This window comes from Orbicella faveolata, unplaced genomic scaffold (genome assembly GCF_042242905.1).
Source record: "Orbicella faveolata isolate gen_17 unplaced genomic scaffold, um_ofav_v1 contig_15, whole genome shotgun sequence".
NCBI classification, from domain to species: Eukaryota; Metazoa; Cnidaria; class Anthozoa; order Scleractinia; family Merulinidae; genus Orbicella; species Orbicella faveolata.
Genome location: NW_028301542.1, coordinates 5,939,129 through 5,963,711, shown reverse-complemented (window position 1 = coordinate 5,963,711; position 24,583 = coordinate 5,939,129). Strand labels below are relative to the sequence as shown.

General features: G+C 40.9%; 2 protein-coding genes across 2 annotated transcripts; one reads left to right on the top strand and one right to left on the bottom strand.

Annotated features, from left to right (window-relative positions):
* Positions 1 to 123: 123 nt before the first annotated feature.
* LOC110060109 (UDP-glucuronosyltransferase 1A5-like) lies at positions 124 to 8,976 on the top strand. Its single transcript, XM_089288144.1, has 5 exons — positions 124 to 927; positions 4,060 to 4,666; positions 5,421 to 5,630; positions 6,288 to 6,576; positions 7,511 to 8,976. The coding sequence occupies exons 1-5, from the start codon at positions 781 to 783 to the stop codon at positions 7,788 to 7,790; spliced, it is 1,533 nt and encodes a 510-aa protein (XP_089144270.1). The 5' UTR covers positions 124 to 780; the 3' UTR covers positions 7,791 to 8,976.
* A 3,367-nt stretch (positions 8,977 to 12,343) lies between these two features.
* On the bottom strand, positions 12,344 to 19,824 carry LOC149113257 (UDP-glucuronosyltransferase 2A2-like). The gene is made up of 5 exons (XM_089288139.1): positions 19,269 to 19,824; positions 15,740 to 16,355; positions 14,347 to 14,556; positions 13,954 to 14,242; positions 12,344 to 13,723 (listed from the first exon to the last, which is right to left on the bottom strand). The coding sequence occupies exons 1-5, from the start codon at positions 19,425 to 19,427 to the stop codon at positions 13,441 to 13,443; spliced, it is 1,557 nt and encodes a 518-aa protein (XP_089144265.1). The 5' UTR covers positions 19,428 to 19,824; the 3' UTR covers positions 12,344 to 13,440.
* Positions 19,825 to 24,583: the final 4,759 nt, after the last annotated feature.

Below are 24,583 nucleotides of genomic sequence, written 5' to 3'. Positions count from 1 at the left end.
CAGAGTAACAAAGTAACGATTAACGAGTAACGAAGTAACGAGAAACCGAGTAACGGGGAAAAAAAATTTCAGTTAAGTGTTACAAATTACGAAATCTTATAAAACTGCATAAAATCGATTGAAACAGATAAAAAGTAAAGGAAACATGTTAATGCCGTATATATTTTTTTCTTCCTTACGCCAAGGTTTTCAAAATTATACGCAAAGCGGCTGAGGTCTAAGACTCTAAAATTAAAAAAAGGCTCAAGCCCAAGACTATATATTGCGGCGGATCACCGTGGAAAATTTTCGTGACGGGTGCAGCATGCAGAACTTTTTTTTTGTCACAGCTCATGGCGGCTTCATATTCTATGCGCTGCGTTATTGAGACCTTGGACTCATGTGAATCGCTTAGTATTTCTTAATTGACATATCATAGTTTGGATTGGCTCAGCTCTTTTGGCTCAGTCACCATTAAAATAATATGACTTAGTTGCAATTGTCACAGAAAAGCAGTGCGTGACCTTCCGTCCTAAAAGGTGAAATGATCTCCCGAAATCATAACCCTGGAGACAATCCTTTTCAAGAACTGTCAAAGATGACTGAACAGGGCTCTTAATCATTTTTCTTAAACTCTTTTCAGTCAATCAGAAAATGCTGTCCTATTTCCATTGGAAATTATCGAAAGATTTAAAACGAAATTTTTGATCGAAGCTTCAATTGGGATGGTGTGACAATCATGAAGAGTTGCGTTACGTTCCGATTCAAGTGTCCCCAAATACGCAAAACTTCTTTTACAACATGGCGTCGTTGTGTTTCCTGCTCTTGCTTCTTACTGTTAAGACAGCTTTTTCTGCTAAAATCTTGGGATACAGTGCTTTTGGTTCGGGATCTCATTACTATGTCATCAGCAGTCCCCTAAAAGAGCTGGCTTTACGAGGACACGAGGTACTGACCTAAAACTGAGTGCTGTATAAACCACGTTTGTCGATTCGTAGACCTCCGGTCGGTGTAAAACGCAGACTGCGGACCGGAGGTAAAATGAAGACTGAGGGTAAAATGCAGACTGCAGTCTACAGACTTTTTAAGAATATATCGTGCTCTTCCCATTATCGAATGCTAATCGTAAACAGAGTTATTCTGGTTAAGTTGTAGTCCGGTTAATTAGCCTGATCATGAATATCACTCAGGTTAGCCGCTAAATAACGCTCCAGTTAGCCTGTTTACGATCAGTTCTCAATGGTGGAAACGGTAACACGATTCAGTGAAAAAGTTGAATCATGTGTACTGAAAACATCCGCAGTCGACTGTCGATCGATACCCTCTATCGATACGCTCGTGATCCAAAAAGTTTATATGTACAGTCTGCGGACTGTATTTACCCCTGGTCTGCATGCAGTCTTCATTTTACCTCCAGTCTTCATTTTACCCCCCGGCTCACAGTCTGCAGTCCGCAGTCCGCAGTCCGCAGTCTTCGTTTTACACTGACCGATTAATCTTCAGCCTGTGGAAAACGAGTAGAAGGAATTCGAAAGACGCGATCTGTTCAGATTTTCTACCAAACATTAATATTCAAAACGTTAAGAACGCTCAGACTTGAAATTAATTAAGGTTAATGCTTTGCTTCACTTGGTCTGAACATTATGTCCATCCATCCATCTCTACATATATTACTTTTGATGACTGTTTATTGCCACGCAGTTCTCTGCGGTTCTTTAAAAGTCCGCTCCGACGTCTCTGGGTGACATTTGTATCTCAAGGTGTTTCTGGAAGCCAGAGACAGCATCCCTAGCCTCCAGTGATGTCCAATACAGACGCGAATATTAATCATATTTATATGAACCTAGACATAGAGAGCTGTTATACCGTAAAGTGCCACTTATAAGCGTTCTCCTTTTTCATAGGCCAGCCTACCTGTAAACCAAAACTACACCCCAGTTATGAGCCCCCCCCAGGATATAAGCTCTCCTCTTTAGCTTTCCTTGTTTTGAATTCGTTTTATTACGATGTTTTAAAGCTCAATTACCAGTAAATGAAAAACCTATTTCAATCGACACGTGCAGCTATAGCTCGTTTCCAAATGTTTTTGTTTTTTATTATGATTATTCCGGTTATAACCCCCTCGGATATAAACCCCTCTATTTATAAGCCCATCTAAAAGCCCTTACGAAGTTGTATTAGCCCAGGGCTTATCACGGTATTTACTTAGTGCCGGGCAGCACCTTGTCCTAGCCCTTAATTGTGCCATTCGCAGCATGTAAGTCAAAAGATTTATTGAATACCAATGAGATCCCAGTAATTCACTAAGTATTGTATAATCTGACTTTAGCAATTCGCGTACGTTAGAGACATCGCAGCAATTTAACCAGAGCAATAGCAATAAGTAGCAACCAAGTTTAGTAGTTTTTTTTAGATTCCTGACCCACCCACTCCATAGGCTGTTCTGATCGTATGTAGCCCTGTGGTTAGTATTGTATCCCCTCGGGGGGGGGGGGGGGGATACTCCCTTATATGGCCTATGAGGTATGTGGAGCCCCAAAGGATATGGTTTTTCAGCCGTTTTGGTCATAAAAAGGGTATAGATTATAGCCATTTTGATCATTCATAGGGTCTGGTTTTTGCACTCTAGTCTTGAATAAATTGGGCATGTTTTTCAGAAGAAGCAACGTTTTCATCATTATCGATAAGACCGATCAAGAAAAGCCCATCACGATGCCTTTAACATCGGTATTTACTAGGGAACTAGATATAAGATAGGTCTAAAATAGGGTATTGATTTGGGGTCACCTCATAAATAGGGTAGGGAAAATCGCAGATTTTGGTCATAAATAGGGTAAGGGTTTTGGGAAGCGGGCTGCACACCCCACCCAATTTTTCTGGGAGGTCCCCCCCCCTCCCCCCCGTGGATTGTATCTGTTTTTGATGATTGAAAATATAATATCTAGGATTCTATTTACGGAATCTGGAACGAAGGTCCGTTACCATGGTATCTGTTGTAGTTTTCCATGATTGTAATAATAGTGTTGTATGCTGAATGATATCAAATGAGCTACCTGATCCCAACATGAAGTTGCCAGTCCTTGTGCTTAGAAACTGATACGGTTGGTTATGGTTAAATCAGCTTTTCGATAGGTACACTTTGGTATAAACACTGTACTGTATTCGGCTCGTATAGATAAGGTCCGAAAAATGCATGCATTATCATGTCTAGTCTGTGTGAGGTAGTTAAACGGGGCAGGGGGGCAGGGGGGCAGGGGGGGGCAGGGGGCAGGGGGGCAGGGGGACTGTATCCATCCCCTCCTCCAAACGGAAATTTTGGGGGGCTTTGTCCCCTAAGCACGTTTCTTGTGGCCGTACCAAGCAGCGACTACTTCAGCGAGCATTTGGAAGAGTTGCAAATGGTCTTGCTTTGGAACTGATATAGACCGTGGCCGGCTAGGCCACCAGCTTCACATGATGCAGTGAAAACTGCACTACCCGAATTAAGCACGTCAGGTCGCAAATATTAGAACCATTTGCGAAGCTCTCAACAAAACGTCTGTCACCAAATCGCTCTTAGGAGAAGTCCATAAACAAACAGCGCAAGACATTTTGGAAAATACGAGCAGAGGTATGCGCCTGGCTTAACGATGAGCCCCCCACCCCCACCCAATCCCTCCATGCTTCAAAACGCTCCGCCGGACCGAAAAAATCTGTTATAAAACTCATTTAAAAATTGGCTGGGAACATTACCGGGGTATTAAAGAGCAACCCCAAAGGGTGGCAGTTAAAAACAGGTTCCAAAGTAATGTGTCTTTTCTCTTGTGTTTTCGATCAGGTTATGTTCAGTTAACAAATTAAACGGACTGTTTTTGTGTGGGATACCTGCGGCATGAGTGATGACAATAATGAAGGATACGTGTGGTATCCCACACTATTGTCATCGGCTCGTGTCCGTTAATGGGCTGGAGTATCCCTTTGGGTGCCTATTTTTAAGAGGCTCCGTCAGAATCAACAGCTAACTTACAGAGTTTTGAAATTTTGAAATTTCTTTTTGGCTGTTTCTGTTTTAGTTTTAGTTTTTGTTTTTGTCGTTGAAAGGTTGCAATGCTGGTGTCTTCTGATACGCCAGCAAAAGCCAATGAGAAAATCCCACACAAGACTTTTCAAGTTCCCTACAAACCTGGTTTTGTTGAAGACTTGCTGATAAGACCTGCACTTGATGGGAACAAGTACTCTGTTGGTTGGAACTTCCATAAAGTTCAACTGGTCATGTGTGAATGTCTACTGAACAGCAGCGCGCTCCTGCAAGAGTTGAAGAATTTTGATTTGCTTGTGATAGACTCCCTTGCATCATGTGGTGTGTTACTCAGCGAGGTCCTTGATATTCCGAATGTGATGATAGTGACTGGATCGCCCAATGATATATTGACAGCGTATCGCAAAGCTCCCTTGCCATTGTCTTATATTCCGTTGCGTGGGTCAGGATTTCCAAGTAACATGACCTTCATTCAGCGTGTTCGAACCTTGGTTGATTATTGTTTCGTCAGACTGGTAATGGACCTTGTGTACATTCGAACAATGGACGAAATTAAAGTCAGATTCAATATCAATCCCGAAAGAAGCTACAGTGAAAGTTATTCAGACTCAGCGCTAGTGATTTACGTGGCAGATTTTGCGCTGGAGGTTCCGCAACCACTTCTACCAGGTTGGTCAATCTCATATATTTGGGGAGCAGGGATGGCGCAGAGGTGAGAGCGCTCGCCTCCTCCCAATGTGGATCGGGTTTGTTGCCGATCCTATGCCATATGTGGGTTGATTTTGTGTTGGTGTTCGCCTTGCTCCCAGGGTTTTTCTTCGGGGTCTCCGGTTTTCCTCCCTCCATAAAAACCACCAACAAATTCCAATTCGACCAGGATAGAGTACCCGCATGAAAACCAGCTGCTAAGGTCGCTAAGGCTGATGGGGCTTCCTCTTTTAATATAGTAATCTATAGAAATGCTATACATTGTAATGGCATGCCATGAATTCTTTATCAACCAATCACATGGCAAGAAGGCCAGAGTATAACTGATTGAATGGTGTGATTGATATCTTGGCACTTTTCTGCCGTTATGACGCCACTCCAGAAGCTATGTTATTTTAGAATTAGAACACATGTATCGTGTTTCTGTTGAGTTATGGAAACACGAGGAATGCTGAGGGAACACGAACCGACAGGCGAGTGTTTCCACAACCTTTTCCATTTCCCAGTAACTTTCACGCGATAGAAATCTGAAGCTCATAATTTCATTGTTTAACAGGTTGTTCCGTTAAAGACATTTTTACATGCTAGTGCTGAACAGTTTTTGTTTATGTAAGGTTTCAGGATTTTTCACTAGTTTTGAAGGTAGACTGCTGTTATGTGGGATTTATGGTACTAAAAAAATCGTTTGTCTAATGATCGCCAAAATACGTTTCAGGTCATATAATGGTTGGTCCAGTAACAGTCCAGAGACCTTCACAGCTCCCCCCTGATTTTGAGTCCTTTGTAAATAATTCAGGAGGGTATGGGTTTGTAATGGTTTCTTTTGGATCGTACGTGGAAGCCGTCCTTGGTAAAGAAAAGATAACGCTGCTGGCCACCGCGTTTGGAAAGTTAAAGCAAAGAGTTCTATGGAAGCTTAAGAAAGGTGATAGTGCTGCAATTCATCTTTGATTGCTAAGTATTGATTAATTGACTAAAAGACTGACTGACTGACTGACTGACTGACTGACTGACTGTATCGTACTTTAGGTTAACAGTTTTATTAAATAATCCAAGTACTACGTACGTACGAACGAACGAAAGAACGAGCGACCGATGGAACGAACGAAAGGACGACCGAATGAACGAACCAACGAACGACCGAACGAAGCCAGGGTGACGATGGACTGAACGAAAGAACGACCGATTGAACGAACGAACGAACGAAGAACGAACGACCGACCGAAACCGAATAAACGGACGAACGAATGCAACCACCTTTACGGAGAGCTGTAGTCTTAAGAAGTCATTTTGATTTGAGATAGAGAGGCATTATATATGTTATTAAATCCGATTAAGAACAGTAACTTCCATGTTGCCCTGGCGTTTGTTCAGTAATGGATGACGTCAAAAAGTGGTAACAACAAAAAAGTGGCACTCGAGCTGTAAGGCGAGCGTGTCATGATGATGTTAATGACATCATCTATGCGTCTGTCCTCCAATAGAACACGAGCAAGAACCAGTTAAAACGCAAGAATATATTTGACTGATAACAAAAAAGGGACCTGAAATTGTACTTTATGCAGTAATATGCTATTTCTAGACTACGTCCCACCTTCTCTCAAGCCGAACATCAAATCAGTGAACTGGTTGCCTCAGAATGATCTATTGGCGCATAAAGATATCAAAGCTTTTGTCTCCCATGTGGGACACAACAGTTTTTATGAGTCAGCCTACTATGGTGTCCCTGTGGTGGCGGTTCCCTTATTTTCGGACCAGTTTGTTTACGCCAAGAAAGCAGAACGGTTTGGACTGGGAATAGCTGTGGATCATAAAACTACGGATGCTGAACAACTATCTGAGACAATTGAGCGTGTCGTCAATGAGCCGAGGTGAGGTTGTGAGCAAAACAGGAACAAGGATAGTGATGGCTTTCTCCCTCCTTCCTTCCCTAGCTCTCTAGCCATAGTCCAGTATCCTCAAAATGGTCCATGCTCACTTATGGCTCTCTAGTAATGATTGTGATTGCGCTGTGTAACTGACGAAAATTTGTGCTAGTGCTGTTACATCGACCTAAAGATGGAAAATAGTGTCCTCTTTGTCCCACATTAAGCCAAAATGTGCTTAACAATTCGATAAAAGCCTACTCCCTTTCTTTCACCATTGCTCCCTCCCTCTTTCCCTTCCTACCTTCCGTCCACTCTCGCTTCCTCCCTCACTCCGTTCTTCCCACTTCAGTTCCCTTTGCCTTGCTCGCTTCTTCCTTTCCGCCCACTCGTCTCCTTCCCTCGCTGACTTTGTCCTTCCCTCCTTCCCTCCTCTCCCCTTCCCTCCTTACCCCCTTTGTTCCTTCCCACTTCAATTCCCTTGCCTTGCTCCCTTATTGATACCTTCCTCCATCTCATCTCTTTCCCTCGCTCACTTCTACCTTCCCTCGCTGTCTGCCTCCCTCCCTCCTTCCTTCCCACTTCAGAACTCTTACCTTACTTCCTTTCTCCATCCTTACCTACCTACCTCCTTCCCCCTACCCAAGTTCCCTTGTGATGCTCCCTACCTCCCTCCCTCTCTCCTTCCCACTCCAATACCCTTGCCCTTTTCACTTCCTCCTTCCCTACCTACTTCCCTCCTTCCCCTGACTAAAGTTCCTTTGCTTTGCTCCCTAACTACCTCCCTCCAGTTCCTTCAACTCCAGTTCCCCTACCTCGCTCCCTTCCTCCTTCCCTTCTTCTTCTCTTCCCTCTCTCCCTTACCAGCGCAATCTTTCACTCGTTTTTTTGTTCCTCACTCGACAAGCAGTTCACTCAGTTTTTCAAATGCTTATTCTAGATTCAGAACAGAGGCAATGCGCATTTCCCGGCTGATGAAAGACAGTCCACGGACCCCGTCAGAGAAAGCCGGTGACTGGATAGAACATGTCCTCAGACATGGAGCCCAACACCTCAGAGGTCAAGCGTACAATATCCCTTGGTATCAATACTACTTACTTGACGTCATGGCTTTCCTCGGTAGCTTAGTTACCTTGGTTACCATGGTAATAGGATTGACATGTAGGTGCCTTTGCCGTGTTTGTTGTAGAAAGGGTGAAAGCAAAACTAAGAAGGAGTGAGTTAACGCTTTCTAGCTAATTTGTTCGTTCTGCAGTATTGCAACGGCCCGTTTCCTATCTGAGACGCCCCTGCAGGGAATCCTGGTAGTTGTGTTCACCAAAATACATATCCAGCTTAAGATGATGAATACAACAACCAAGATTTCCAGCAGGTTCGTCTCATAGAGGTAATTATATAATTTGGCACTGGTTGTGCTAAGAAGCGAAAAGGAAGCTGATTGGTTCCTTTTGCCGTGATGTCAAAAGCTGTGAACCGTTTGCTGTTGGATTGCGAATTAATTAAAGCTCGGTTGTTTTTTTCGCTGAGACTGTAAATAATTGTTTTAAGTTAATTGGTACCAGCTCCGATTGGTAGGACTGGTCATTCAAACTGTAATTTCTGACGGTTGAGGGACGAATTAGTCAGAAATTATTATATATTCTGACGGCACGATGGAGAGGCTCGCGGGGTGTCATCATAAGCCGTTCGGGGACTATTTAGGCATTTGGCGGGAGATTTAGGTCATTCTAAGTTAGTCAGTCTTCGTGTTCGTCCACTTTTGTATTAAGCTTTTGTTATAACAGCTTGTGTGTATAATTTTAAAATGGTCTGGCTTATTTATTTTGTACCTTTTCCCTGGGGTCTCTTGCTGCCGTATTAGATGAGGAATACGTTTCCGTGCACATATTTTTTTAGCCACATCCAAAGGGTGGTTTTTCGTATATGGCGTAGCACAGGTTCTAATTGTTAGAACCAATATATAGTTGTAATTTACAAGGATGAGGATTACCCTATTAGATGGAATACATCTACATCAGATGACTGACTGATGCATCCTCAATAAACTATAGCACCAGAACAGCCAATATTTATCGCGTGCATTATTGCCGGACTAATCTAAAAAAAATTATCAATTCTTTACCAAGTTCCAAAGATCTGGAATTCCCTTCCTGTTACAATCACTTCATTGTCAAGTTTTCCCAATTTTAAGATAAAAACTGCAAGAGTTTTCAGTAAAATAATTACTGAACCGGCAAAGCCGCGCACTGTTGGACTATTTATGTAACCGTATTGTTACCTACGAGGTGGCCTCAACTAAAAGCCTGGTGGTTTCTAGAGGTCACCTCGCCTCACATTAAAATTATTATAAATACTGTACATTAAGTAAAAAGGCAAATAAACAGAATGAATGAATGAATGAAACTATTCACATTGAACTGTCTCCTGTTGGTGTAGTCAGAATGTAGTATTATTGTGTGCGATCCATTTAAAGTTCCAATCAATTCTGTAGTTTGCCAGTCGATATTGTTACCCAGTGGCAGATCCAGACCTTGATCGGCATGAGCTAGGGGGTGGGGCGGTTTTTTTTTTTTCTGCTTGCCCTGCCGGCTTTTCTTCCTTCTATGATCTTTTTCTTACCCAAAATAAGGGGGGAGCCAGGGCACCCCCCGGGCCCCGCCGCTGAATCCGCCTCTGTTACCCGTTTGATTGTTGAAATCATTTACCTTTTCTCTTTGCTCATAGCAATTTGTTGATGACTCCACTCTGTAAAAGGAATATTAAATATATGAAAAACAAACAAACAAACAAACAAACAGACAAACAACAACAACAATAACAACAAAGCGAAAAACTGTCGTTTGTGTTCTCTGGACTTAGAAGTGTGTGCGTTTTGTTCAGGCTGACCCAAGCGCTTATAACACCTGGATGAATTAACAACAAATTTTGATTTGGGACCCAAGGATATCCCTACCACGCAAGACCTCAGTCCATCAAGAGACCTCAGTCTACCTCTACCTTCGCAAGACCCTGTGGACACTCGAGAGATATAGAAGATATTACACGGTGGCGAGAGGATATGAATTTTATGTTCGAGTGGCAAAAACAGAGACGTACTTTTTTTGTCACGAGAACATAAAATTTACATCTTTGAGCCAACGTGTAATGTTCTTTTTATTCTATAGACAAGAACCATACCGAAACGAATCGAAAACACAGACCACATATGAACTATGATCTGCAGTGGAGGCTGGAATATCTTGTATATCTCTCCATCGGTTTACTTTGAAGAAACTCCTTGACTAGTTTTAACTCACATGAAGTTTCTTTCTTCATTTTGGCATTTTTCGCATTTGCGTGCTCCTTAGTGAACGATTTTATGTCGGCTTCAGTGAATTTAACTTCCCTATCGCCCGCCATCTTTGGCAATTGCAATGCAATGGCGCGAAATGACGTCATCGATATCCTTCAAACTTTGCAGACGGGGGGTAACCTAACAGTCAGCATGAAAGTATCAGAAACAGTTTTCTTGACTAAAGTTCTCTGTTATTCAGTTCTGTCATACGTATTTTTTAAATTCTCAACCTCAGATAATACATTTCTTTCTGTGCCCCAAATGTAGCTTAGCCTAGGAATTTTCTTGGCGGTAGGGAAACGTTCCGGGGAACAAAAATGGTTGAGACCAGCAGATTTCAGTGGGCTTTCTGCCATGGAAATGCGAGAAATAATGGGCAACGCCATTCCAAAACTATAAAATGTCACAGAAAAAGAAAAAAATTCTTGCAAAACTGCTGAAAAAAAAAATTCTTGTAAGAGGAGCCATGGAGAAAAACTCGAGCTAGTGCTTTCAACTATCCAGCTCCTGTGTCTTACTTTAAAAAAAATTCTTGCACAAATTGTTGCCCAACAAAAAGAAATCATGCACATTCTAAAGGTGAGAAAAAAAAGGATGACCCAGAAAATTGCCCAACCAGAGGCGGATCCAGGGAAGGAGTTGAGGGGGTTGCAAGCCTCCTTTCAGTAGCAAAGTTTCGTTATTTCTCATCAACTTTTCATTAAAAAAAAAAACATATTAGAATAAAATTGTTTTATACGTTGTTATTTTACGTCCGCCAATTGATTGATTGACAAGTTAGGAAAAGATAATGTACATTTCACGACTGCATTAGTATCTTTATTTTTCTGTTAAGAAATGAGTAAACTCCAGATTTTATATCATGCCTTCACAAACGCTTTCCAAGTGTCAGGAACGCCGGAAATGGCGATCTAGAGGGTAGAAGTTCCCTAGAAGCTCCCACATGCAGCGCTTGCCATCCACGCCGATGACGTCGGAAGTTAGTAAGAGGTACAACACCACCCCCCCCCACCCCCCCCCCACCCCCCACCTTCCCACTTTCAGAAATTCCTGGTTCCGCTCCTGCAACCCCCTCCCCTCAAAAAAAATAATGGTTTTTCCGTTATCAGTTTAGTGAGCTTGACCGGTTCTGGGTAATTTCTGGCCCTCTATCACGCAAGGCTAGCATAGCGTGGCGTGACAGAGAGAGGGCCAGAACTAGACAACTACGTAACCTTCATTTAATTTGACTTGCACAAGGAATATGAATTTTAACAACACTGATAATTCGGATTTTCTCGTAAACTTCTCTCCTTTGCCTTTGCCACAATTTTCTGGAATATAAACAACTCTCCATAGCGGAGATACTGGGAGGCTACTCCCTGTAAAAAGGGGTGCCTTTTCAGGCTTTGGGTATACAGAAGGATAGGGCCAGTTTCACAAGTTGAGTTATATGAAAGGGTAGGAAAATCTGTCTTTTAGATATTTAATAGGGCGTTTAATTAAAGTATTTTGTACAGACGCACTTAATTGATGTATCATTTAATTTACTAAGCGCTAAAGGAAAATGACAGGATTTCTTTTTTTGGCGATTTATGCATAATATGAAAGCATGCCTTTTTTCAATTGAAGGTATTCGAAAGGGGCACCTTTTCTGTCAAAATGGTAAGGAGTTGGGCTTCGGGGTGGAGCCTTCTCGTATTGTAGAGTACCCTCACCTCCCGGGTGGACACTACGGGGTCAACTACAAGATGAAAAGTTAAATCAGGGCACAGGGAACCCTCACATCCGTTTAGAATATGAATAAAAGATTAACCTACTTTTGCCGCGCGAGTTTCGTGTCTTAGGGCGGCCATTTTAAATTTTTCATACGCGCGCGGTCTCCTACTGCGAAGTCTGGAAACGAAATTACGGAAATCACTCGCAGCCTGCTCGGATCTCTAATTATTATCCTCGGTGAACGATCGGATCCTCCGAGAATTTGCGAATTTTCCCGCCCGCCCACACTTCCGTAATTTCGGTTCCAGACTAGCAGACCGCGTATTAAAAATTCAAAATGGCCGCCACAAAACACAAATCACGCGCGATCAGGGGCCCTGCGCGCGATAAAGGTAGGTTAAGCTTTTATTTATATTCTACACGGATGTGAGGGCTCCCTGTGTCAGGGCGCAGAAAAGAAAATCTTTTCTGCGCCCTGATTTAAATCGAGTAATCGAGCGGCAAATTTTGGCGCCTTTTCTCACCATCCCTTCGTTTCGATCGCACTGAAATGTCCACATAATCCATCACCTCGTCGTTGGCCAAATCGCCGAACTCACGCATCCTGAACTTGGGACGGAAAGCCGGACCACCACGTTGTTCTGGTAGGTGGTATGGCTCTGCTATTCCAGTTAGATAACCAGAATGAATAGGGTCAAATATCATGACTGGTCCAAATTGAGTAACGCCTTAAAACAGATATATCACAATTGCACTTCTTAACAACTGCTCTCCATGACAAGTATCCGGAATACATTGTACAGATAATTCTTAAAAATTGAAACGTCAATCACTACATACAGTTGAAAACATAACTAAAGCAAAGCGCGCGCTCTGATTGGTTAATTCGGCGTCTACTATTTGCCCATGGGTGTACGCTGCTGACGTGTGTGCTAATGTTTACAAAGCAAATATTTTGACAGACATTGTTTCCAAAGTAATGGCCAACTTTCCTTCTGCCAGAAATGCGAAACTGTCTTCACAGGGGTTTTCATATAAGAAAATGTATGAACGTTTCGCCAGGACAAAAGAAGTGGCTGTAACAACAAGGTGACCGTATTAACGAGCTGACTGTAAAGCTGGCTTCCAAATTATTCAGCTTTATAGCAGAGCTTATCACGGACAGAAAAATGGAAAAAATCTAATCTAAAATTTTATACACATATCTACTACATACATCGAAACTTTACTTTGAATAAACTAAGCTCCAGTTTTGTTTTCCCTGATTCTGCTGATTACATCGTGGTTGATGAATAACAAGGTAATGAGGTCTACAGTCCTAAATAACAAATAATTCAACTTAAAATAGCTCACTCCATCTTAGTTTTGTTGTTACTCAGTATTCTGTCAGCAACACACACGTCACAAACATCTAAATGTCAATCGTATCACCATGACACCAATATCACTGCAGCAACAACAAAAGCTAAATAGCTAGAGCAAAAAAAGCCTAATGGTTTGGAGGAACTCCTATGTGAAAAGTTTGTGGGTGATCGTTGGAGAAATTGAATTAAACGCATAAAGGAGACCAATCTGGGTGAAGATGAATCACCTTGAGGGCTAGTGGCTTTTGTTCCAATCACCATACGTGAGACCAGAATCCCTAATTTATGCCCCTAAACGACATGACAAGCATCCCCAACATTTTCACATGGTAAGCTGCAGTTGCTCAGTTCAGTCGCTCAATTTTCAAAAATTTCACTCAGCAACTTAAAGACAAAAATCCTTAAGATGGCTGAAATGATATGACACAAATGAATGAGTCATACATTTTCTAAAAATTTTGAACTAAAAACAGTTCACTCCTTCTTAGTTTTGTTGTTGCTCTGTCGACAGCACACTCGATATATGCATCTACATGCCAATCTTATCACCATGACAACCAATGTCACCAAAGCAACAAGAAGAGCTATGACGTCAAGTAAGTAGTACTGATACCAAGGCATGTTAAACACTTGAGCTCTGAGGTGCCGGGCTCCACCATGTCTGAGTACATACTCTATCCAGTCACCAGTTTTCTCCAACGGGGTCCTTGGACTGTCTCTCATCAGCTGAGAAATGTACATGGCCTTGGTTTTAAATCTAGAAATGAGGTTTGAACAGAACAGTTTGACCAGCTATTTGCATTTGGTTTAAGTTATTACATTGAAAAATTATACAGTAACTTTAAAATATTTGAAAATGATTTCACTGTGAGAAGTTAAGGACACTCAAATGTTTTAAGAGCATCTTTGTGAGCTTCAGGCGTTAGCAGGAAAATCTCCAAAACTTGATAGTTATACACTTAAAGCTTAAACAAAAGCTATCAATACCTTGGTTCATTGACAACACTCTCTATTGCCTCTAAAAGTTGCTGGGCGTTCACAGTTTGGTGATTCACAGCTATCCCAAGTCCAAAATACTCTGCTTTCTTAGCGTTAGAAGGCTGATCTCCAAATAAGGGAATAGCCACCACAGGGACACCATGGTATGCTGACTCATAGAGACTGTGGTGTCCCACATGGGACACAAAAGCCTTGATGTCCTTGTGAGCCAACAGATCATTCTGAGGTAACCATGACACCACTTTGATATTGGCATTGAGAACTGAAGGGATGTAGCCTTTACACAAAACAAGAAAAAGAGATTTTCTTAACAAAATGATGTCTATAATTATATAAACAAAATATAGCCTTTGCAAGCAAATCACAGTGTTAACTGGTTACCTTTGAGCTTCCATACTACTTTCTGCTTCAACTTTCCGAAAGCTGAGGCCAAGATGTCAATCTTTGCCTTGGAAATCACTGTTTGTGCATAAGACCCAAAAGAAGCAATAATGAATCCATTCCCTCCTGCACTGTTGATAAAATCTACTAAATCAGGGCGGAGTGGGCTGGGTTTAGACTGTGCAGTAATGGGACCAACCATAACATGACCTGCAAATCAAATACACCCATGTTAACATAATGGAGAAGCTTTGTGAAAATTTAGATTCAGCTGTACCTTGTGTGGACACAAGATACATGGAGTGAGAGTTAATGAACTATGTCATATTTACTTACAGTTACAGAGAGATGCTATACTTACCATTCATAAGGGAGTATATGATGTTGGGCAAGGAATGGGTAGCTAGATTAACTAGTGATTGTTATGCTGTACTCCCAGGGGGGGAGGAGGTACTCCCATAAATTTTGGATACGTGTGTGTCGTAAAGGGTCTCAAGCCCTGACCCTTAATTTAAGGATGAAGGAAATGAAAATTGATACCCTAGTAGTAATGAGGCAAAAACCAAAAATGACACCCTATTCAAGAGGAAAACAAAAACTAAGAATAGCACAAATGGGTCAGTTTTATTTTGCTCCTTCAACAATGGAGGTTAACGGATTACTTTAGTTTTAAAAGAGCTTTTTGTATTGAGCTGGACTCATTTTTTACGCACTGCAACTTTAGCTGATACAATTCAGGTACCATATCTAATTAGGATCATACTGGCAACACAATGCCAGGGATGGGAAAAAAATTGAAATCTACTGGCCCAGTGGACTAGTAAATTTCAGTTTCACTTACCCCCACTAAAATATTACATGCTGATGTGGCAGCCAGTATGGCAATCAGAGGACAAACATGAACAAAGTATGCTCGGATTCCTAACTAATCCATGCTTTCAACTCAATGGTTAACTAATCTTACTTGAAGTAGCTTCTGACTGGAAATGTTCATGTAGCAAGCTGACATCTTCATTCACAGTCACAAGAGTTCTGAGGCTAATTTCACTTGCCCCCTTAACTTCTATTTTCACTTGCGCAAGGGCAAAATTTACTTGCTACCGAAATGATATCCAATTTATATTGTCAAAAACCCCACCCTATTCCGTGCATGTACCTATATAGCCCATATATATGGGAAAATTCCCCTGCCCCCCCACCCCACACTGGGGCTCCCCGCCACTCAAAATGGTGACAGGTACAGAAAGCAAATAAATACCCAAGGAGTGGACTTCAGGTACATTTCGATGTCTGCACTATATATTTTACTCTATTTACGATTTGAATAAAAGAGATATTGAATGTATTGCCATGAACAATATTTTTCTAGAACAAAACAAAACATGACGCAAACCTGGCAGAAGTGGTTGTGGATACTCAAGTGCAAAATCTGCTTCAATGATCAACAGTTCAAAATTTCCAAGAGCTTCATAGTAGCTTCTCTCAGGCATAATGTTGTACTGTCTCTTGAGGGGGCTCAAATATATTGCTAACAAAGCAGAAGTTCCCAAATAAGAAAAGACATACGCTCCAAGATTCATAAGACGATCTGTAAAGGACATTTTACCAGTTAAGTCACTCATGTGTAATGGAACATATGACACAGGAAGTGGTATCTGGAAAAATGGAGCTGATGGAAAGTTTGGAGAAAGTGGCAATATTACTACCCAAGGAATACCAAGAAGATCGGCAACTAACACAGCACATGGAGAAGCAGCTTCATTTACTATCAAGTCAAAGTTCCTCAGAGATTGAAGTAGTTCTGTGTTATTTAACAAGTGTTCACATATGTCGCTTTGCAGCTGATACAGGTTGATAAATAACCTCAAAATTCCCTCTTCAATTGCCGTTTTTACTACAAATTCCTCAATGATATTAGGGTCAAATGGTACTTGGTACGTCTTGTGAAGAATCTTTTCATCTGATCTTGATTCCTTCTCATTGGCCATGGAAGGCGTTACAAGAACCACCTAGTACATAAATATTCAACAAGAATTTTATTACAAGAAAATTATCATTTCCATTTCTTAAAGTATGTCCCAGACTGTGGTTCAGCACAAATTGACGACACCTTTTGAAAGAGACAGTCCCAGCTTTACACCCAGGGGTATGACTCCCAGAAAAATTGGGTGGTGGTGTGTGGCCTGCTTCCTAAAACCCTTACCATGGTCAAGACCTCAATGACATGACCAAAAATTTGATACCCTATTTAGGAAGTAAGGGTAAAGTCTGCATATGAGACAAGTGGCTCATCAGGCACAAGCTAAATATCCCGGTCTCTGTAGGACGAAGCAATTAGGAGTAATTCTACTCCCCTTGAATGGGATGCTAGTCCATCCCAGGGTTACCCCCAGCATTAAGTTTGTCGGTCCCCATTTGTACACCTTAGTGGAGAGAGGTACTGTGAGGGTAAACACAAGTTGTCTTGCTCCTCCCCCAAGACAACTCAGGGGCATTCATATAAACGGTTTGACTTTTCAACAACAGTGAAAAGTTAACTCTCCCAAGGTAACTTGGGGGTGGGGGGGGGGGGGAGGGTGTCTCAGGTACCCAAAACCATGTAAATGGGACCAGTACAAAACGAAGACCCCAGTCGAGCTTAAACGTTGAAAAATGTCAAGTTCTTTGAAGGTCTTGTATCTATTTGGAATTAAAACCTCAGAACTCAAGGTAATTTCAGAGACAGATTTAAGGGGGCTAGATTGGGTGGCTAGGCACACCCTCTTCGAAGGAGGAAAAATTTTGAAAAATCCTGTATCCGCCTCTAAAATTTGATGAGGTCTTGGTTAGAATTGTTCAAATTTTCAGCTGGGTGCAAATTAGAAGTGTCTCGTGTGATGTGAGAGCCAATTTTTCAACTCGCAAGCGTCACTCAGAGACTCATCACACATCATGCCACCCACCATGCCCCCTTGAAAAATCCTGAATCCGCACTTAAATTTTTAATTTTGGAATTTGATGACGTCTTAGCTAGAACGTCTCAGCTACAGGTACAAAGAGCGAAAACATATTGATCGGCCAGGGAAAAGAACTTTACATTGATAACTGAGAACAACTTTTATTTTTTTCTCAAGCATCTGAGCGGGCCGGATTCCTAAATCCTCGAATTTGATTGGCTAATCATACGCACGTGACCGGTCCAGCTTTTTAAGATACGGCCCACAGGCCGGATTGTCAACTTCTTTGAAGGTCATATCTATTTGGAACCAAAACCTCAGAACTCAAGGTAATTTCAGAGGCAGATTTAAGGGGGCTAGATTTTTTTCCCCCGCTGCTCAAATTTCGCTCCTAAAAGTTAGCGGTAATCGTCAATCTTTTGCCTTTTTTACACATCCATCGACGATTAGTCAACGCAAGTTTATATCTGTTCACTTTAAAATGGCAAGGAAAGTCACTGTAAGTAAATTCAATTGACTGTTTTGAAGTTGTGAGAGTTTGCTTGGTTGTTTGTAGCTTGGCGCGGTAATGGCGAGTAATCCTGTGTTTCTCTCGCCGTCAAATTTGAGTCAATTTCAGTCGAGTTTACCTCTCTGATCGTTGCTGTATTTAGGAGAATTTCTGTGGAATACACTTAACAAATTGCCCAGCTTTTTGCGTTTCCATTTACAATAGAAAAGTCATATTTCAAGTGATTTTAAAAGCAACGACTGACAGAAATTGTTTTTGTAGTAAAACTTCAAACTTCGCTGGAAATTTCACACCGCAAAAACAATTTTGAGGAACTTAACTGGTGAAATAAATGCAAGTAACATAAAGTAGTTCGAAAAAAATCTGTTCTTTAATAAATCTTTCTTTGTCTACTATCTGAGTTACTCGCTCGTTGCCAAGATTTTTTACAAATGGTTAGTAGACGGCGGGCTAGCCGATTCAATGACAAGAGCTGCGTAAACAAACCCATTTGTAATCTGTAAAACCAATTTACTGCAGGAAAAAAAAATAAACATGTTATTTGCCGGCTTAGGGCTGGTTCACACTTTGACATAAGGAGAAGCATAAGCATAAACATAAGCATAAGAAAAATAGCGTGAACCGGGGTTACATAAGCATAAGCATAAGGATGGCTATTGCGCAGGCGCAGTTCACCTCTCGGGAATCAAAGATGGCGGATAACGAAGTAGGAATTGGATTGTTGCTACTGTTAAGCCGTAGAAATCGAAGAAGATTGCTTATGCAAAGACAAAGACAAAGAAAACGGAGAAAGGTCTGGATAAGAGACATTTTTACGAGAAGAAAGACAGAAGGCGATTATTATAACCTTGTACAAGAATTAAAGTCTGCCGATTTTTTGTCGTACAAACCATGAAGGATAATTGCGGACAGATTTCGCCAACTTTTCGTTCACCAGCGTCGCCATGTTTTCAGCTGACAGATTCTGACAGAGCGGGCCTGGATTTTATTTTTGTGTATTCCGCTGACAAGAAAACTCTTTATGCTTACGCTTATGCTTATGTATGCCCGGTTCACACTCAAGTATTCACAACATAAGCACCAGCATAAGCATAAGAAAATGGAAAAAGTTCCATTCCTTATGCTTATGCTTATGCTTATGCTCATGTAACCCCGGTTCACACATATTTTTCTTATGTTTATGTTTATGCTTATGCTTATGCTTATGTCAAAGTGTGAACCAGCCCTTAGGGTCGGTCCGTATAGTGAAAAACGGTGACCTCGGGCTTGAAAATGCTGCCCTCGGCCGCAGCATTTTCACGACCTCGGTCACAGTTTTTCACTATACGGACCTCCCAGCCGGCAAATAACATATACATATACTACAACGGATCAGTGGTCGGAAAACTTCGAAATGGAGAGCATTGTGCACCTCAAGCACCTTACGTGATCTTAGCGAGCGAAAAGTGAAGAATTAAAAATGCCGGCTTACAAACCTCATGTCCCCGTGACGATAACTCTTCCATTGTTTTCTTCAGCACGAAATAGTGAGATCCCGAAGGCAATTCGGTAAAACCTGCAATTCTGGCCGCCAAAGCAGAGTTCACCGTCACAAGCGAAACAACAACAAGTAACAAGGGCGCCATTTCTTTCATCAGTTGCTTTGTTTTTGTTTGCTCATGCAGTCCCGCAGCGTGCAACGAATTTTCAAACTGACGTCATCGTAGGCCCTGGGGTGGATCTCGACATCACGCAACTTGAAAATGTTTATGCTGGCTTTGGAACTTCTTTATATTGAGTTGTAATTTTACGACGAATTGGTTATTTACGGAGTGATATAGTGTTTTTGGTGTGTGATAGAAACATTTTGTGACTCGCCGTGGAAATTAAATATTTGCCATTGCTCGGCGGAGTTTGACGAATATTGGCGACAAGACTTCATTCTGGTGGATGCGATGTCACAGTATTTTTGCAGTCGTTGAAGTTAGTAACAAATGTTAGTAACAAATGTTTGAATCGGTCAAAAAGAACCAGCGAAACTGGTAGCTGTAAAAATGGTTATCGTATTGTGTTTAGAATTAATAATTATACATATAAATAATAGATGCATGCATTATAATAACAATCAAGATGCTAATTTCCTGTCGATGATATTTCGTTATTCAGTTCATTGTTAAAACACGTACCAGTCCTCTGTATCAGCATAAAGTTTATTTCGTCGTTTTTTTTTGTTGTTGTTGTTTTTTTTTGTCCAATCGCCGGCTAGTGAAGTTTAAAATCGTTAGTACCGCGTCTTTCTTGAGTTGAAGTCGGCGAGGTCCCAACAAACTCCTTACCGCAATATTTTGATCGAAGCTGTCTTGGTAAAGTGTTCTGCACAAACGCGCGAATGCTTCGAGGGCGTAAAGCATTCTCTTTTCCTTTTTATAAGCCATTCTCTTTTAAGTTTTAGGTCCTGGATGAACTTAAAAGTGTTAACTTTGGATTTTGATTGTTTTTCGTCTGAATTTCACCGTGAACTACCGTGGGTGCCAGAGGTTTTTCTTGCGCGGTTTCGGCGCCGAAGCGAAACGAAGTATTTCCGTCTGCCGCGCGAAACAAAAAACCTTCTGGTACCCAGGGGTAACTGTGAACTTGAAACCAAAACAGATTCAAATATCCCGCATTTCTTGAGCTCACCAATGGTGAGCTCTACGATTATGAAGGTACAAGCCTGCGAACAGGCTACCGATGAGCCCGAACTCCCGGTGAGCCGTCCTGACTGGGAGCCTGTTCGCAGGCTATTATGAAGGATAAAAAACAGTGATTTTAACATTCCAGTATCTCCGAAATGCTTCTCCCGATTCGTTTGAAACTTCAGAATATGTTTATTTTACTTTTATGAACACATTGGACACAATGAAAAAAATGTCTAAATTATTGTTCGTTTGACTTTTAAACCATGACATTCATCCCAACACGTTATTCAGCAGAAACGACAACCCAATTAACCACTAATACAGTTAATAATGGTAATAGGACTGAGTGGAGTCCAATTCGGTCTGTAATCATACGAGTGATTAACAAAATCGGACGACCGCGAAGCGGGAGTCCGATTTGTTAATCACGAGTATGATTACTGACTGAATTGGACGACACGATGTCCTCTTAGCAAGTAATCAAAACTACGACAAAATTCGAGAAACGAACAAACCATCGATTGATCACTGAACGATTAAACGTCGTTATGAATGCTGATAAACACAGTAGTTTACTCAACGAAGTGCACCACAACAGCACGCGCAAAATGAAGCCTACTATCCTATTACAAGCATGATACGTACACTGTCCAATTAATGCTCAAATCGGGCTGTTTATAGCCAATCACGTTCGAGAATTTTGTTATAGCTTTGATTATGATAGTAATCACGTAGTCACGTAGCGTCCGATAATTAGTGATAATTAGCGATTATGACGTCATTACATCATTAAGTGAAACAGTAGTAATCACTTAATTTCCGACAATGAGTTGCTCAACTTTCAAGGCAAACTAATTGATGTTTACTTCACCGTTAATTGCGTTATTGCGTCATTAAGTAAAGCGATTTCAATCACATTATTACCGATAATTAGTAATTCAACGTTAACAAGAAACTAATTGGTGTTATTCTCACCGCTAAATAGGTTATTGCGTCATAAGGTAAAACCGTAATTATCAAAACATTTCCGACAATCATTAAACATAGGCACGCAAGGCGTGCAAGAGTTATTTTTTTGTGTGAAGTGTTGGAGATAGAAGCATTCATGGTACAGTAATGATTTGGTTAATTTGACAAGGTTTTTTTGGTTGCGATGTTACATCGGTCATGGTAAGATCGCTAAATAGTAAGTCATAAAATGTTTGACTGAACAAACTACAGTAATCTGACACGTCTCCAGATTAATGTAGATACCATATTATTTTCTAACAGGCAATTTGATTCGTTCTTTGATACAACCCGCACTGTGATTGGTGTGACACACGCACATGCATAACTCCCTCACTCACCGATCACATAACCCTTCCAACCCCCAAGAGGAATTTTTGCTCAAAAATACTCAACTTAATTTAGAGACTTTTTCGCATTTTATACGAGTCGTAAGTTTACCTTTTTACACAACACAACACAACACAACACAACTTCACCGAAAATAGAAAGAAAGAGAAAAAAACCTCTGACACGTTGAAAGTCTGATTTAATTAAATTGCACTTTAACTTGGTGCCACGCAGTCTTCAAAGAACATTTGAACAGTTTTCATACTTTTTACCTTTAAAAATATCGGACTGAAATGAATGTCATCAAATTAAACTATTAAACTGCTACTGCAGAGACGTAAAAACCTTCCAGAAATGAAAGCTTCTTTTTTGTTTAATATCCTGGAAACAATAGCCGATAACTTGTCAGCTCTAATTGAATTTACTCCCATATAAAAAACAAAAGTGTTAAGTTACCATTTGTTACTAAAGATAGCAAACATCTCGAGGGAAAGAGTGGTGACGATTCGTGAAAAACAAGAGTGTCAAATTACACTTTGTAACTAAAAAACAAAAATATCTTGTTATATTTGCATGCAACAAGAACAAAACAATCGTTACCCGCACTTACTATTGTAAACGTTAGAACTATTTCAAATCTAAAGTCTCGTACCCTCTAAAACATGTCCTAAGAACTAGACGCGACGATTCGTGACCTCTAATTGAATTTACTCCTTGTGAAAAACAAAAGTATCAAGTTACCTTTGTAACTAGAAATAAAAATATCTCGTTGCATTTGCATACTACTAACTCACGAACAGTTTCACACCTCAAGGTTCATCTCGTTCATTAACTAAAATCCTCAGCCTAACCCACAGAAAATGTCGAAGTAAACCCAATATATGAATACTTCCTCCTCTTTCATAAAAGAATGAATACGGCCGTTCTGAACTCTATCGGGATCAAATCTTCTCACATACCATTTACCTTTACAATAAGCAATTTGATTGGCTGTTTATAGTAGATCCAATCTGATTGGTGTGACATACATACATCTCTCACTCACTCACTCACTCACTCACTCACTCACTCACTCACTCACTCACTCACTCACTCACCCATTGACCCGTCCATAACATATCCGACGCGCCGACTAAGAGGTATTTTTTTTACAAAAAAATAACTCAAAAATTGATCGCTGCAGTTAATTAAACTAATTAGTGTCTCCGTCACCGTTAAATAAGTTTTTGCGTCATGTGAAACGATAGCAATGGAATAATTTCCGATAAAAAGTTACTCAACACAACAAATGATGTAATTAGCGCTTTCTTCATCGCTAATTAAGTTATTGCGTCATTTAGTAAAACCTTCGCAGTCATAAAACTGCCGACATAGAGTTACTTAACAACACAGATAAGCTAATTAGTGTTTTCTTCACCGCTAATTAAGTTTCTGCGTCATCAATGTGAAACCATAGTTGTTACATAATTTCCTACAATCGAGTTATCGAAAACATCTATCAGATAAAATAATCAGCGTTTTGTAACCATAAATTAAGTTGGTTCGTAATTAGTCTAATTGAAGCTGTTTCAATCTCAGTATACCAATATTTAATCTCTCGATCGAGACTAACGAAAAACTAAGCTGCGTTGTTTTGACCGAGAGAAGTTATTGCGTCATTGGGTAAAATCACAGTTCTTGAATGATCATGATTTTCGTCAGATAATTAGTGACCTGGCCATACACATAAAGTAATTAGCGTTTTCTTATCCACTAATTAATCAATTGGGTCATTAGTTAAAGTTAAGTTGTTTCATTCACGTAATCAACACCACTAGCGAGAAACTAATTAGTGCTTTACATCACCGCTAATTAAGTTATTGCGTCATAAAAGTAAATTGATTCCAATCCCTCAAACCCGACACAAACAAGAAACTAATGGTTGTTTTCATCAGCGCTAATTAAGTTCTTGCCGCATTAGTTAGGGTTAAGCGATTTCAATTTCACAATCCTTGACACTAATGAGAAATTAATTAGTGTTTTCATCGCCCATAATTAGGTTGTGGCGTCATTTTCACCTTTGCTAATTGCCAATTTGCGTCATTGATTGCAGCAATAGTTATGATAATATGTACGTTATTTGCGATCGATCACTGGTCCCTGAACAGAGCTAGACGTGCTTGAAACAGCTTGAACCCTAACCACTCGGCTACCCAACGTCCATTTGATAATTTCTCCAGTTAATAACTTCCAACAATCAGTTACTTAACAAAAAGACAAACTACACAGTCAGTAATTTCCTCACCGCTAATTTAGTCATTACCTCCAGGGGCGGATCTAGGGGGAGGGTGCAGGGGCTGCGTACTGCTCCCTACCCCCCCCCCCCCTCCCCCCGCCTGAGATGGAGCCTTCTTCTTCATATCCGCTTTTAGAATCTGTTTACTTCACCAGTCGGTTGCGCCATTCCTTAATGGTGCACCCCTCCAAAGAAAAATCCTGGATCCGCCCCTGACCTCATTCAGTGAAACATTTGTGTGCACAAGGAAAAGCAAACCCCTGACATTCAAGGGTTTGGATTTTGTTAATAAATTTGCACGTAACCGGTCTTGTCTTTCATAATCCTATCACAGTAAATAGTTCAATCAGTGTAGCACTTAAGACATGCATAAGCTAAGCTCTTGCAGCCTTGACTGGCGAGAACAGCAATGTTTGAACCAACGGAATTTTCAGATCGACAGAGGGAAAACAGGCTTTACATTTGACCTGCATGGATATTACCTTTTGGTCAATTCAGCGTTTCCCAGTTAGAACTCTCG

Excerpts from the sequence above, each read along its gene's own strand:
- LOC110060109 (XM_089288144.1), top strand. The coding sequence starts at position 781 with ATGGCGTCGTTGTGTTTCCTGCTCTTGCTTCTTACTGTTAAGACAGCT. Across the intron at positions 4,667-5,420 it reads TCCGCAACCACTTCTACCAG|GTCATATAATGGTTGGTCCA; the intron begins GTTGGTCAATCT and ends AATACGTTTCAG. Across the intron at positions 6,577-7,510 it reads CGTGTCGTCAATGAGCCGAG|ATTCAGAACAGAGGCAATGC; the intron begins GTGAGGTTGTGA and ends TGCTTATTCTAG.
- LOC149113257 (XM_089288139.1), bottom strand. The coding sequence starts at position 19,427 with ATGAAAGAAATGGCGCCCTTGTTACTTGTTGTTGTTTCGCTTGTGACG. Across the intron at positions 14,243-14,346 it reads AGTAGTATGGAAGCTCAAAG|GCTACATCCCTTCAGTTCTC; the intron begins GTAACCAGTTAA and ends TTTTGTGTAAAG. Across the intron at positions 13,724-13,953 it reads AGTGTTGTCAATGAACCAAG|ATTTAAAACCAAGGCCATGT; the intron begins GTATTGATAGCT and ends CCTCATTTCTAG.